General features: G+C 41.4%; 2 protein-coding genes across 5 annotated transcripts; one reads left to right on the top strand and one right to left on the bottom strand.

Moving 5' to 3' along the window:
• casp2 (caspase 2, apoptosis-related cysteine peptidase) lies at positions 1-8,116 on the bottom strand. 4 transcript variants are annotated; one of them, XM_079164653.1, is made up of 12 exons: positions 7,992-8,116; positions 7,244-7,407; positions 6,277-6,447; positions 6,114-6,167; positions 5,416-5,485; positions 4,968-5,059; positions 4,518-4,700; positions 3,955-4,083; positions 3,765-3,855; positions 2,512-2,712; positions 1,858-1,967; positions 1-1,765 (listed from the first exon to the last, which is right to left on the bottom strand). In XM_079164653.1, exons 2-12 carry the CDS (start codon positions 7,391-7,393, stop codon positions 1,631-1,633), a joined length of 1,386 nt encoding a protein of 461 aa, XP_079020779.1. In that variant the 5' UTR covers positions 7,394-7,407; positions 7,992-8,116; the 3' UTR covers positions 1-1,630. The 4 variants fall into 4 exon arrangements, with proteins under 4 accessions (XP_079020779.1, XP_079020780.1, XP_079020781.1 ...); XM_079164654.1 differs by having other exon boundaries at positions 2,524-2,712; XM_079164655.1 differs by lacking the exon at positions 6,114-6,167.
• Positions 8,117-9,937: 1,821 nt separating this feature from the next.
• rap1gapl (RAP1 GTPase activating protein-like) lies at positions 9,938-15,079 on the top strand. The gene is made up of 19 exons (XM_079164657.1): positions 9,938-10,020; positions 10,180-10,212; positions 10,321-10,411; positions 10,614-10,649; positions 10,734-10,781; positions 10,940-11,137; positions 11,218-11,315; positions 11,509-11,587; positions 12,098-12,151; positions 12,244-12,327; positions 12,431-12,531; positions 12,627-12,756; positions 12,841-13,002; positions 13,477-13,548; positions 14,137-14,223; positions 14,325-14,480; positions 14,573-14,656; positions 14,746-14,765; positions 14,837-15,079. Exons 1-19 carry the CDS (start codon positions 9,950-9,952, stop codon positions 14,919-14,921), a joined length of 1,689 nt encoding a protein of 562 aa, XP_079020783.1. The 5' UTR covers positions 9,938-9,949; the 3' UTR covers positions 14,922-15,079.
• The last annotated feature ends 733 nt before the right edge of the window (positions 15,080-15,812 follow it).

Here is a 15,812-nt window from a genome sequence, read left to right as displayed (position 1 = left end):
CTGTTTATTGTATAGAACATTTGGCAGTCATTAGTGTTGACAGAAACAAAATCTCTCCCGGCCCCCTCAACCTTGCACCTCAGCGAGGATCAACCTTCAGAACGTTTCCCCGCCTGCAGGAGAGCAACACTTTTACACTTCTCCAATGTTTGTGTTTAAATGATTACAAAAAAAAAAAAAAAAAAGGATTAGAAGAGAGAGCAACTTCCAAACCAGGGAGAACTCTACCCCATGCTTTTGAGCCAGTCGTGACAACCTCACACAGATGGTAACAATCAATACTGTTTCGACCATATACTCTCCACTACAACACTGTTGTAACAAAACAGTTTGTCTGATCGGGGCTTTTCTGGGAAAACTGCCTTAATAAATGGATTTCTCTGTGTGTACGTGTGCTAAAGAGATACAATATACTAAGAAAGCTCTACGGTCATAAATTCATCCTCATATGGCACAGCCTGTTTGTAAAAAAAATATGCATGTTGTTTATGGAAGACTTACGAAATACCTGTTTTATCGTTACTGTATCGGATACAGTAAAATACCACATAAACGGTATGTGGACTAACTAAATGTGCAACTCCCACCCACAGGGAGACACACGATTAGGAGTCGGAGTTAGCATAAAGGTCAGAGTTCACAACGTAGGTGAATGAGCCCACAAGTAGCACCACATTCCCCTGAAAGCACAGCACCCTGACAGGGACAGATCTAAAGTAACACAGCTGATATGAAGTGAAATTTACAGTGGGTGTCCTTTATGAAATTTAAAAAAAAGGTAAAAAGCTGAATTTTCCTGATTGAACATCCACAAACAAAAAGCTAAAAATTAAATCACAAACAATTCAAGGTCTTGTTTTAAAGCTGCCCTATTAGGGTTTTTTCCTCTTCATACGGAAACATATCAACGAGGTCGAAACCTGCTGCAGAGATTTACAGTTTCATCACCGCTGGAGCCAACTATACCTAAATGAACTGGAAATATGGTGACGAGAGAGACGGTGAAATGCATTCGTCTCTGCTGTGCTGCCCCCTGCCTGTCACTACAAACAAGACATGGTCACAACTCATAAACATTATATACAAACAAAGAGAATGGGCTTAAAAATCCTTAAAAAAAATCCTTAAAAAACAATTTCTTATAAAATAAATCCACAAAAATAGATCTGTGTACAAAATACATCCTAAAAAGAGAGAGTGAAACTTTAAAGTAGCTGTGCAGTAGAAAAACAAAACAACAACATATGATTCTGTCTTTGACTAAAAAGGATTACCAACTAAACCTTCTAACTGGCATAGACGCAGACACACACGAGTAAGTGCTACGCTAATACATCGCCCCATTCAGAGTACATGTAGATTAACAAAAGCTCGCTCCGTTTTCCTTTCCAAGATTTGTGTGAGTGTATGCGCGCGTGTGTGTGTCTGAGGAGGCAGTATTTACACAGAAAATAGGAATGAACAAATCTCGTTTTTTGGACGTGACGTTGTAGAGATGGAACGTGCGAGTGTGTCGCAGTAATTGGAGTGGAATGAACCGTTGTGTGGCTTATTGAGAGGCTTCAATGCCAGGAATGGTCGGTCCGTGTGTGTGTGTGTGTTAATCTCGGCATGAACATATTGGCATGTATCAATACTGGGGCTGGTACTTGGGGAAAAGGTAGAGATCTTTGCACAACGAGCTGGTGAACTCCGACATCTCTTTGCAGCGATGGTGGGCGGTGCCAGGAGCGTAACCCTCCCGCTCCTTAATATGACTGTTGACCTGGAGACAGAAAGAGTGCAGCGGTGTCCTGAAGAGGTTTACCAAACAAGAAAGCTTATTTTACACAGCGCAGGCAGTACACTCATGTTTACCTGCACCATGATGTCTGCCAGGTGTGTGTCTCTGGCACGGAGGCGCAGTGTTGTGTTGAGTTCCTGGATGAACCAGGATCCTCTCTTGGTGTTCCGCATGGCTGCTGTGCCTTGAAGAGGAAGAGATGAAACAACAAAGGTTTAATAATTATTATTATTATAATAATAATAATAATAATAATACACAATGATTGAGATGAGTTGCAGGGAGACAGAGCTATGGTGGTGTTTCACTGGAAATAGAAAGTACAAGTCATAAAACAAAGTTCAACTGTGATAGCTGTTGTGGAACAGCAGTCGCGGCTCACTCGGGCCGAAATGGATGACGACCGATGCGATATTGAACAAAGAGCACTGCACTCGATTTAACATTGCGCTCCTTAAACATGATCAGGCTCAGGATGTACAGATACTTTAAAAAGCATCCATGCAGTAGAGCCAGAGATATTAGCTTGTTACACTTCACACTTTGTCATTTAAAAACTTGTAGTTTTCAGCCCCATGCGATGCTGACTCAAGTGACATCATTTGAGGCCATTTATTAGACTTGGTTCATCTCTTTTTTTCTTTTTAGACCCTTTAAACTTCTGATGATACACACTTGCAGATTTCATACATAGATCCACCCCAGAGTAGCAAAAGGGACAGACTTACAAATTCTCTGACCTTTGAGAGATGCAAAGCCACAGATCATGTCAGACCGCTGTGGCAGTTTGATCCTGGGCCGGCCCATGTCCCCTCTTTGTCTGGAGTTTGCATCCCCTTGTCCTTCCCTCCCAGCATCCCGCTGTTCACAGCTCGGTGAGCAGGTCCTCACTGGCCCATCTATCTGCTCCACTCCACAGTCCATCTCCTCTGGAAGACAAGACAGTTTATATTTGACCTTTTTGCTTGGTCTTGAGACGTTGAAACTCGTCGAACTTAAGTGGTCTTGACTACTGCCTTCGCAAAAACAGTATTACTTCTGAGCAAATCCAAGACAAAGCTGTTTTGTGATCAATGTCAAGGACCCAAATGTTCTGCCACTCTGTGATAAACCAAAAACTAATTATGTTATCACCATGGCATATAAGGGACCATCGTTTTAACAGCATTCTTTGAATTATTTCTAAAAGGAAATCTAACTTTTGTTGCTTTTTAGAGATAAAGTTGAGTCTAAAAAAATGTGTATGCCTGTGATAAAAGTTGTTTACCGTCTGTGCTGTTGAGCGCACAGTGTGGCCCATCATACGAGTAAGTCTAACTGGCACAGAACTGGCTGTATTTGAGAGTGATCCGCCGGTCACTGGTGATGGTTGATCAAGCTGAAGAATACAGATTTGGGTCACTGGTTGATTGGTGGGTGCACCTCTACTGAAAACGATCATAATAGGTTTTCACTTAAGCTATTTGCGGAGGCAGTGGCCATCCACGTAGAATGGCCTTTCGGCAGCACACCTGGGGTCGTCTCTGTGGTGGAGCGAGGGAGCGAGGGACAGTAATTAGGATCGCTCCTTAGGGGTCTGAGGATTTGTCAGGGACGCACAATCAGACCATAGCCTCCATCACAAAGAGACTAATTAGCCGGGATCCTGGTTAAGTCACAGTTTAATTACACGTTGATGAACTATTAGTCCACGACTATTGATTACAACAGAATATTGAAATTTGACATATTAGGACACAATCAACAACATCTGGCGCCGTGTGATGAATAGCCGTGTCTGTCACCCAGGTCGTCTGTCCCAGTGGACAGAGGGAAACATCTGGGCATGTGAACGATGTCACCAATGAAAGCTTGTGACCGTCACATTTATTTATGTTGAGATTTGCATACATGGCTATAATGAGTAGCCTATAGGTTTAGATATGCATTGATTTAGCATGTCAATAATGAATAATGATCAGAATCAGATCGAGAGCCGTACCTCCTCTGCAGGCCTGGATGAAAAACATCTTGGGCTTGTTCTGTAGCAGGGGGCAGTGCGCATTGTCAAAGGACTCAAACACCCAGTCGAGCTGAAAGGGAATAAGTGACAAAGTTACATGTCTGGAAAACGGGTTGCATCTCCACCTTTAAATGACATCATATACAGAAAAATACCAAACATAAAGCACCTGCAGCAGCTGTCCGTCGGTACCGTAAATAGCTCCTTCCACTCCGTGGGAGAGCAGGCACACCACACAGCTGTCCACCGTTCGGTGATCCGGTCGACGACAGAAGTTCTCAATGCACGTCCTCATGCCCTACTCAAAGAGTAAAGAACCGGTTGACAAGACAGTCATGTGGTCACATAGAACATGCTGGGTTTGTATGTAGGGCTAGAAGATATCACTATACATTCTGCCTAACGATGTAAAAATGTCTATCGGATATATGTTTTCTATATTGTTTCTATCGCGATGCCCACATACCAGTGGACTGACGAACGTGTAAAGTGTGTTTGCTTTGTGATAACATCGCCACACTGAGCTAAACAAACCTGCCAAACTATTCTCCAAAAGCTGACTGACTTTCTAGAAATGAGTCACGGTCAAAAGGTTGTTTTCCATTTTAGGACTTTCTTTTCTAGATTGGTCAACAAAATAAAATGAATGGTTTGTGTTTGAAGTGACATCCTGTAAATACACACTGAGCCTGCGCCGGTGTGTGTGTGTGTGTGTGTGTGTGTGTGTGTTACCTGAGCAGTGAGGTCTCTGTGGACTGTAACCAAGTAGTCGAGCTCAGTGAAGACCTTCCTGAGGACCTCGTCGTCCACCTCCCCTCCCTTCCTGGGGTCAAGGTCTGGCGCAGCACAAGGATCAAAGGTCACGTTACTAATCACCAGAGCAAAACCCCGAGGGGACGAGTTCATCCTGTAGGACTGGAGAGCAAGAGAGAGAGAGAGAGAGGAAAACAAAAAAGCATTGTGAAGAAATGTCTCTATGAAAGGGCTTTAACAGCTTGCTTATGATGGCTTTTACAAATGAATACATCTTAGAATCACTACATTGTATTCAGCTCTGCATCTAGTGCTGGTTACTGACTAACATCCAGACAGGTGGTGTGACACTGAGGACAAGTGTTTCTCAAAGGGTCAAACAGGTAAAACAGAACTGAGGTTACTGCAAGTTAAAGTAAAGTATTTTACCTGCTGGCAGTGTGAGAGATAAAAGTCGGGAGCACAAGGGAGCACAGGGGTGTTGATGGGACTATCTGTATCCAGACTGAACTCCATGGACTCTGTTTGCACACAGAAACACGTGATCACAAACTCAAGTTCAATTGCTGATGCAGTTTTCACATCAATGTGTTCTCTCGCCAGCAGTTCCGTGACAACAAGCTTTGCACTATAATGCCGTGAATGAGTCACTCGTGGGGCGTGGAGCCTGTAGGTACAGGCGGTAGTAGCGGCACGCTAGAGCAACCGAGCTCCTACACCTTCAAACTCAATCAGTCTGTTTGAACTAGTCAACAGATTTGTATCCAGACACCACCCCGTCTCCACGGTAACAGAAAAATATTGACAATGACAGCAACATCGGACTCAGAGACACTCATGTTAACCTGAGTGAAGGCCACACTGCAATACCACTCACCATGGGTCCTTGCTCTCTTGGCAGCAATTACTTCTTGGGTGGGAAGTGGGAGAGAAGAGTCGACAAACGTCTGAAATTGAAAATCATGAAGAAACTCTTAATGACAAAACAGCTGCTTAACACAAAGAAGACAGATAATGATGGATGTTGTTTTCTGCTGTGGCAGCAGTGGTTGCTTGTTGTGTGAAAACGACAACTGCACTCCTAACTTAACCATCAGGCAACTTCCTGCCTGCTGTCCAACTACCTCAGCAGGCCATCTGGTGGTCTAACATAAGTTGGATGTGGTTTGTGAGTCTCACATCTGTCTGCTTATCTCTTCCTCTTTTCTTCATCCCCTGTCTCTTTGTCTCTCTGTCTTCCTCCCTGACTGGGACCAATCGTCCGAATAGTGACTCAGAGTGCTGGCAGCTATCCGAGGTTTGGACTGAGCACGATGAGGTGCTGCTCACCTCACTCTCATCTTCTCTGTCTACTGAGGACGCCTGCAGAAGACCGTTTAACTGGAGCATACTGTTATTCTTCAAACTGTAAGCATGTATACTTGAGCTGACAATTATGAAACCTCATAAAAAGACATATTCAACGATGCAAAGTTCTCCAGACATTAGCTTTTGTTCTGTCGGAGTCTTGTGAAAATGTAATCAGTGAAAATGACTGTGTAATCCTGGTTGAGGGATTATAAGCATCCCGCTCACCTTTCTCTTCTTTCCAGTTGTCTGCATGACTGGCTCTTCCTCAGGCTGAATACTCTGGGAGCACAAAACAGACTATGAACTGCACTAAGTCTGCTAGGAATCTGCTGTGTATACTGTAGCTTTGTGACGTTTGTGCGCGATGTTTCATGAAGTGCTAACTCACCTCTGCCGGTGCATCTTTGCCATCGATTTCTGATGATTGTGTGAGCAGTTCATACAGGTGCTGCTGCTCAGTTTCTTGCAGAGCTGAACAGAAGCTGCTGAAGGCTCTGGGACCCCGCTTTGGTAAGAGCAGCAGTAAGCGCCAGCTTCGTTTCTGAGACGTTTGCTCAGCCTGAAGTAGAGGACATCAGACAGGAAAACCAAACGTTACTGACAAAGATTAACTCTAACAGAACATTTGATTTACTGTGCCATTTTTTTACACCCCTAATATCATGACATTTTGTTTTCCAACCATTGACACTACAGTTGAGTGTCACTAAGATCTGCCATAACACTAAATTAGCATGCATTAATCCAGAAAGTGTTTGTTTAAAGGGGGCATCTGGTAACCAGTAATGTCAGCCAGGGTGAAACACGTGCATTTACATGAAAGTGTGTGAAGGCGTTGCGTTTGGCAATCTTTTATGTTGGACTTGTTGTAACTTTACACATGTGAGACTAAACTTCAAACTCATCCAAAATTCTCCTCTTGCTTTAAAAGTTGCGGATCCCAAATGATTGGCTACTGACCCCTATCTGCTTGTGACCTCTTATCAAAGGTTCAGTTCTTTGTGTGGACATGAATGGGAAGCATTTTGGGCAAAGATTTGGGGTCATTTTAAAATATGGTTAAAGGCCTAAAGAAGTGAAAGCATCTGGTGTTTTACAAAATAAAAATAACAAAAAGAAACATTCCCCATTGTCATCTTTTGACCGCACAGGTGCATCATGGGACCCATTACAGGTTCTGACTCCCAGGTTCCCCCATGGGCCCACGATTGACCATAACCTTTACCTTCTTTAATCTATTGACAGCAATTTAATCAGGCGTCTTTAACATTCAAGGTGTAGGTAGCTAACATAAGTTAGTTGAACATCTGTTGACAGTCAGCCTGTTTGTACTTTCATCATCAGTATTTACATACCATGATGCTCTCTGCCATGCTCTCGGTTAGGATGTTGTCTGCCTGTAAGGACTGAATGAGCAGCTCATCCACCACCAGCTGTTTGCAGAGGATGGTCGAGCGTGTCCGAAGAGCCCGTCTGTCGCGCTCCAGCATGCCACATTCCAACATCTTGCTCCGACAGACTGGTCACAGGACAGATAACAAGACACATGCACCCCCATAACAATAGAGCGGAAGTTAAACCACACTATAACGAGGCGACACGCAATGTCAACAACTCCACACCAAGTAACGTTACTGTGTGATACCTTCAATGTATTGCTGCAGATAGAAACGAGACAGTATCGTTGTACGTTTCACTGTTGCAAGGCTCTCTCAATCGGACATGTCGCTAAATTATCATACAGTATACATCCGTTCACTTAGCATCACGAATAACTTATTAGTTAAATGTTATACTATAATGTTTCTCTTACAGCCATCGCAATGCTAGCTGGACAATGCAGATGTATAACGTTGCAGATGTGCAGCTCACTTAAGAGTTTGCAAAGACAATAACGTAATGTACAGTTATATATGATTAGCTATGTTAACATAAAGTCACGATACAGGAGACTGTCGTCAACTTATACTGACATTTAAAGTTAAATGTTGATGGCTAATTCCCAATGCTAGCTAGCTAACTTAGCTAGCGTACTTCGGATTTGACCTATTTTTCTTGCATTAAAGTGGGCGAAATACAAGTCCTTCCAAACATAATTCTTACCGTTCCTCTGTTTCTGTAACCGAATAAAAAACCGTCCGGAAAACGTCTCCGGGGTCCTACACGGACCCAACTTCCGCGGGGTATCAGTTCAGCAATAAGAAATACGACAAAAATCGTTATATTTGATTCTGACCAATGAGAGCAGGGTATATTTTGAGTGGCGTTTCAAGTCTCCAATCATCGACATTCTTACAGAGGGGTGCCAACCGTTCAGACGCTTGATCGTCACGTGATTCAAGTGGACGCCAGATAGCTCCCGGCAGAGCCGTATATAGAGAGTCGCGTCAACTGAAATTCAAAATGCTTGAATGTCAAGTGATTTATATGAAATCCCATTTCCGCCACTGTGAGCAAAAAATAGACATAATGTAAGTCATTACAATGAGATACTATCTCAAAATAATGACTTGGCATCTAATAATTATGACTTAGTATCTCATTATTATGAGGTACTAATTCATAATTACGTCGACTTATAATTACGAGATACATTATTACAACATTCAAATATAGCAACAACATACGTGTTTAAATTATTTTTTTGTTTTTTTAAAGTAAAATTAGATAATATTTGAGGATTAGTAAGTGTAACAGCTAATGTTAGGTCCATAGGCTCCTCTAGGTTACTAATATACTGTACACTAACATGATTCCCTACATAATACAGGAATAGAAAACATTTTTAGTATGATTATTCATGTAATACAGTAATACCTTTTGTATTAATGTTATTCTCTAGCAAGTCTTGTATGATTCATTTTTCAAAATTGCTGGTCTATCTTAAACTTACCTTGTGTTTTTAATCTCACAAGGTCTCACAAGGTCTCTCTCCATCAATCAAAAATCACCTGAGCTGCAACATTATATAGATAGATAAGTCATAAAGCCTAAAATAATTGAACCCTATGTTACATTTTTGTTTAATGTTTAGAAGTCTCAAATATGCACTTTAAATCCATACCAGTAGTGATGTAACACAAACATATCTCTCTTCCTTATTATTGTGTATTGTTATCAAATCAGGTTTGCTGATAATATGAAATATCTTTCTTTCAACGTCTTACCTTTTAAAAGTGCATCACGAACGGTCCTTTTCGCTGTAACTCTATGGCGCTGATAGAAGTCGCTGCTCACATCAGGAGACTATTGACAGGCTCCCTGATTGAGGAGCCCTCAGTTAAAACCTCTAAATGTCTCACATGGTTTCTTTTAAACACCTGCATGAAGCTCAAAACGGTCAATTTCTCTAATATTTCATAAAAATGCACAAATCTGAGAAAAGTCCAAAATACCAAGTTTGTGTTGCTGAACTTTGTTTTTTCTTCTTTCCTGTCCCATTAATTATCTCACAACCCATTTGATGATCCAATGTTGAGAACCTCTTAATGATCTAACTGTAAGTGTAAACTGAAATGTAAGTAAATGTCTCTCTCTCTTTTCTCTCTCTCTCTCTCTCTCTCTCTCTCTCTCTCCCTCTCTCTCTCTCTCTTTCTCTCTCTCAGGCTTACACTTCACCCTCCCCTGCTGTCAATCTCCTCACACTCACTGCGTGTGCTGTCAATAATTGATGATCCTCGCTGACTCAAAGGGTAACAGGTCCGGGAGAAAATGTCTCCCTCATTGATTTATTTATTTACAAGTCTATCTTTAAGTTCAGTCAGGCTGAGAAACCACCATGAGTGTTTATTAAAGCGGGAGGATCGATGGCATGAAGCCGCCAGACCGTGTCCGCTCTATGGTTCATGGCAGCTACACCTGTGACCATGAGCGGGTTAATGCTGAATGTCTGGCTGACAGCAGGACAGAGGGAGGAAAGGGAAGCTTAAATGAGTGAGAGGCAGGGGGCCGAGAGAAGGAGGAGTGACAGAATGATCGAGTGAATTAATTCAACCTTAGCCAGTCCTGATTGACTCGGTCGCAAACTGGCATGTACAAACATTCACAGTGACACCAAAGCCATGGAGAGAGAAAAGAGGAACGACTTGTCTTTCTCCAGAAAGAGAAGTTTCACTTTTGGGGCATATGGAGGGTGAGTAAAGACAATGTGTGTCTCTAATTAGGACTGATATTTTCAAGTTGAGTAGCTGCATGTGCTGAATGATACATTACACTATTCTAGAACATCTTACTAGTCTATGTAAGATGTTCCGTTTTCTTCTCAGAGTAGTTCTCACTTCCTTGTTTACAGTGTGGACAGATTCACATGTGGGGATGAGACGAGGTGAGTTTTTGTTTTTCCATCAAACATCATCAGCTCAAGCTTTATCGTGTAAAATAAGAACTGAATGAGAAGTGATGAATTGTGCTGTTAATAAACCTGTTGCTGCAGACCTGAATCTGGAGAGAACAGCATCCTGGACATCCTGGACTCTCCTCCCAGTAACAGACAGCCGTTCTTCTCTGCCAGCAGCAACCAGAGGGTGATATCATTATCATTTCCAGCGTGCACCTTCCCGTCTTATTTTAATTAAATATAACGTATTTAAATGTCCTGCATTTCTGAGAAGTTTCCATTCGCAGCTGAACCATTTGTCATGTTCCTCTTCCTCCCCCACGTTTCTCCTTCCCTTTCTCTCTGTCTGCATTTGTGTCTGACGTCTGTTGCCTGTTGTTTCGTATCAGGACACAGAGCTGTTTGAAATCATTGAAAAGCTGCAGGTGAGTTACAGCACGATTGATTGTGTAGCGTGCGTGTTCAGAGAAGTTTCTTATCATCTTATCAATACTCCCCTTGTCCATCAGGGCAGCAGGATCGATGAGCAGCGGTGTGAATTCCCTCTCCCTCTGAAGGTTAGTCTTCCTCAGAGTTGAATCTATATACAGGTTTGATCCCATGTGTGTGGGTTGAAATCGACCTTTCTGTGAACGCCGTGACATTTGTTTCCCCAAACAACAGACACGACAGACGCTCATCATCATCATCAGGTGCTCCTTTGTGTCTATTTTAGTCTCAGCTCCTGACGATAGGTGGAGACCTGCCGCTCATCCTCCCTCCGAAGCTGGGGGGCTACTGGATAGACCCCCCTCTGGAGAGGCTTGCAGATGTGAGTCCCACCTCCTCCCACCACGGCCTCGATCCAGAGACCTACGACATCATGGAGAGAGACGGAGAGGCCAAAATCTACCACGAGTTCTTCCGCTCACGAGTAAGCAGACTTTATCTAAAGTCCCGAAGAATGTGTGATCTTTCCTGGACTTACGTTTTATCATCTTATGTTCTCTTTAGTACCATCACTCATTCACAGCAGTGGATCCATCGCTGGGGCCTCTGGTTCTCTCTGTGTGTTTGGAGGAGGAGGAGAGCAAGCTGCGGGTGATACTAAGGTTGAGATCTTAAGTCAATATGAGACACTGTTTGTATAATCCAAGCTGCAACACAACCAGAAGCATTTCCCACAGTATCATTCTTTTCCTTCAAGTTCACCTCCATTTAAAACTGTGTGCTGCAGCAATCTTGATTTAAAAGCAATGTTGCATCACAAAAGATGACGCAGAGATCGTTTTTCTTGTCTCACAGAATGAAGGAGTGCTCTCTGCACGGAGTGTTCTCCGTCTCTCTTTTCCCCAACATCCCATCTGCTGTTGAATTAGCAAAGGTATCAAACTACTTATTCTAGAAGGAGGAAATATTCATATCCAGTATGACTCAGTACTTAATTATTAGCAGCAAAAATACTCAAAATATTATGAGTAAAAGTTGTCATAGTTCTTTTGTCTGATATGTTATGTTGCTAAACATATTGTTATTGATGCATTAACATGTATGAGGCATTTTTACTGTCGTAGCTGGTCGAGTTGAAGCTAATTCTAACTACTTTATACACTGTTGGTTCGTTTAATTTATGACAATTTGTCGTATTTTATAAAGTGATGTGTTTTGTATGTAGAATTGGTGTGTGAAAAGATAATCTGCAATGTAACTAATAACCATAGCAGTCAAATAACTGTGGAGGATTAAAAAGTACAATATTCCCAAGGCACAAATAGAGGTATAAAGCAGCATAAAAAAGAAATACTTAAGCAAAGTCCCTCAGAATTGTACTTCAGTACAGTGCTTGATAAATGTAGTTATACTAAGTCTATAAAACGACTCTTATTCTCTCCAGATGCTCTGTGATAGAGTGACTGTCTCAAAGTTTGAAGTGGTCAGCTACCTCAAGGTAGTGCTCTAAAATTACCAATAACCAAAAATAGATGACCACTTCTTTTAAACCCTCTCAAAGCTCATCTCCCTCTCTCCTTCATCCCTCAGGCTCCAGAACTCATAACTACATTTGATGAACACAGAGTCTCTCCTAACTTCAAGTTTGGCATTTTGTACCAAAAGAACGGGCAGGTAAGAAATTGTGCAGAAAATGTCTTGCATTGATAGAAATGACTGAAATATGGCACCATATCATAACCACTCCAACTCAGACAACATCCATCTCTCTCTCTAGTTCACCGAGGAAGACATACTTAGTAACACCGAGGAAAGTGAAGAGTTTAAAGAGCTCCTTTCTATTTTGGGAGAGACGGTTCAACTGCAAGGCTTCACCGGGTAAAGTGCACCATGTTGACGTTGTTTAGCCTGAATAACGACACATTCAATGTGTGACATCACGTGATTTCTTTCTGCTCACTCTGCGTTCTCAGGTTCAGAGGAGGACTGGATGTGTGTCATGGTCAGACAGGAAGTGAAGCCGTCTTCACTTCCTTTCATGGCAGAGAAATCATGTTCCATGTTGCAACTAAACTGCCTTTCACCGAGGGCGACCCGCAGCAGGTCAGTCACTGTATCACCCCGATTCACCGGACAGTTTCTCACGGTACTTTTTGGAACTATATAGTGTTTTTTCCTCCTTCCCAGTTACAAAGAAAAAGACACATTGGCAATGACATTGTAGCTTTGGTCTACCAGGAGGGCCAAACCCCGTTTCTATCTGATGTTATCAAGTCTCACTTCCTGCACTGTTTCCTGGTGGTCCGGAGGACTCAGGGTCCAGAGGACACAGGCAAAACTGCGTACCAGGTGAGTGAAAAACAGTGGAATCTATCACCCCTTTCAATAAATTGTAGTCGCATCTTGTTGACCAGATTGACCCTTTTGTTAAAAAGCATATTGTATATTTTAGAGCCCGACCAATGCTGGATGTTTTTAGGCTGATACCAATATTGCTATTTTAAAGTTTTTTAAAAACCCAACATGTCTGCTGATATTTGTTTGTTTAGCGTAAATACATTTTTTTTTTTATACGTTTGTAATTTTGACCAAGGTTTGTCCTTTGTGGGACATTTTACAGTAAAACAATGAACTTGTCGCTGCTCTCTGGTGGACAAAATATGGAGACTCAGTTTTTAGATGACCTCCGCATTTCTGGGCTGCAATCTTTTGTTACTTTAATCAGTAACACACACTAATTCTGATATATCTGTTATCAGCTAATATCAGCTAATCCAAGCCAGCATGGTTTATCAGTCTAATGTTCTTTTCTCCTCCTCACAGGTGTCCGTCACAGCCAGAGAGGATGTCCCCCCCTTTGGTCCGGTCCTCCCAGATCCTCCCATCTTCACAGATGTAAAAGACCATGCAAAAGAGCAACAAGCTGTTTTCATTTCTCTGAATATTTCAAGAAATATATGTCGCAGGAACAGCCACACTTTTACATTTCTGCATCTTTGTCTTTGCTGTCCGGCTACCAGTGACTAATTCAAACTTCACAAATAGACATCAAAATGTTATTCCAGAGATTTATTACTTTTTGTTTTGTTTGTTTTCCATCATTTTCACCACAACTGTTTCACCAACGCCCACAACGTATTGAAATTCTTCCAGCTGAGAGCAGCTTCTCCATTTCCTTTGTACATTGAATTGTGGGAGAAAAGTGTATTAATAGAATATTTAGCAGGTATGCTGACTACTTTGTTTTGTCACTTTTCTAGTGTCACTACACAGTATAGAATTGGTGCACAGTCCAGCTTTTGTCTTGTACGCCTTATTTTTTGGTCCTTATCTTTTGCCTGCGTATAGGTCCCTTGTCTTGTTAACATACCTTGCTTTGATCATCCTCCCAGTAAACCTTTTTTATTACTTCACCTGTCCCTGCCTCAGTCCACAGTATAAATGAAATATTGAGGTCTTGGTTTCCTCTCTTCTGTCTTTCAGTGTTCCCTGCTGAGAGAATTCATTCTGACCAAACTCATCAATGCAGAGATTTCCTGCTATAAGGCTCAACGATTCAGCAGACTAGAGGTAGAGGAAGACTATTTTGATTCATGCTCGTTCTTTGTGAATATCCAAGCTCTGATTTCTCTCTGCCATGTGTGCTCTACTGTCCCTCCTCCCTTACGAAGCTCCGCACTCGTTCGTTGCTTCTTGAGAGCCTGCAGGCTGAACTCTCCACCCGTTCCCAGTGTATGATGGGGGATCCATCACTGTCTGCTCTCCCATCCTCTGAGGGTGCACGGGGGGCGTCTGAGGGAACTGTAGGATTCATTGAAAACTTTAAGGTAGATGTTGGCCTCAAGTCTCAGAAGTACTCTCCTATACTTGACTTTAATATTTTAACTTTACCATTTTCCCTCTAAATCTCTGTCATTAGAGAGCCATTAGAGTGCGGAGTCACTCTTTCGAGACTCTTGGGGTACCCAGGAAGATGGGTGGCAGTGCATCACAGAAGCCCAAGGTAAAAATGCTCAATGAGATTGAAGTGCTTGACTAAATTAATACTTATTAAAAGGTTTGAGCTAATGTTCCTTCTAACTTCCTTTATAGACGGATAAAGACGGAGAGGGGTAAGGCTTCTGAGAATTTGATCTTTTGTATGATTTGAACTAGACATAAATATGATTATCCTGTTTTTCAGTGACAAATCTCCAGGACATCTGTCTGCTGACAGTCTTGGGCTGGCTGAACTCAAAGACCAAGCAAGCCCTCAAGAAGAGACATAAAAGGAAATATCAATTTGTAGATTTTAAATGTTAATATACATATAGACTTTGCCAGCTGCATACTTTATTACCCTGCAGGATGGCTTCAATGTAAATAGAATGTAAAAGTCAATAGTATTTCTGAGAATATAATTATTTTACTGCATGTCATAGCATTAATGACAAGCCTAATATTGTATATCAGTGAAATATTAAAGATATAAAACTACCAGAAAAAAGCAAAAATGTTTTGAGTTTACACTTTGTGTGTTTTCATTGTCAATAAAACTGTTTTACTTTAATAAATGAGGGAAGTAAATAGATGAAATGGGGAGGAGACAGAATGATGATTGTTTTGATGATGATTATTTTAACAATACTGGTAAAACATGATTATTAGAAATACAGTTGATGTTGGCAAATTCAGAAACAAACATGTTGAGCCGAAAAGGAAGCAGAAGGAAGGAGGAACAATATAATGCAAAAATATTGTATAAAAATACATTGAGTAACAGTCTGCATTAAGTAAAAGTAGAAACGTATCATCAGCAAAATATACATTATGACATAGTGAGAATTATTATTGCTGTTGTGTTAATATTTTAGCTCTAGTAAGCTGTCAACACAAATGTAGTTAAATATTCTAAATACATAAATAAATAATAATGAAAAATGAACCATAGTACAAAGTACAATAAGTACCTCAAAGTTGTACTTAATTCTTGGGGATACGTCTTGAAAATGTGTTGATAATAATCTACTTTTCTTTCTTTCCTTTATTTGTTAGTACAATGTAAGATAAGGTGACAAACGTACGTGGAACAAAACATAGAAACAATAACACAAAACAGTAAAAGCTAACAAAGGAGGTTTTAATTTTAATTTGGAAAACTACCTCAAAGAAACAAGTTT

Source organism: Pholis gunnellus, assembly GCF_910591455.1.
Source record: "Pholis gunnellus genome assembly, chromosome: 8".
Classification (NCBI taxonomy): Eukaryota; Metazoa; Chordata; class Actinopteri; order Perciformes; family Pholidae; genus Pholis; species Pholis gunnellus.
The sequence above is the reverse complement of the archived record's forward strand: the minus strand, read 5'-3'. Positions and strand labels throughout refer to the sequence as shown.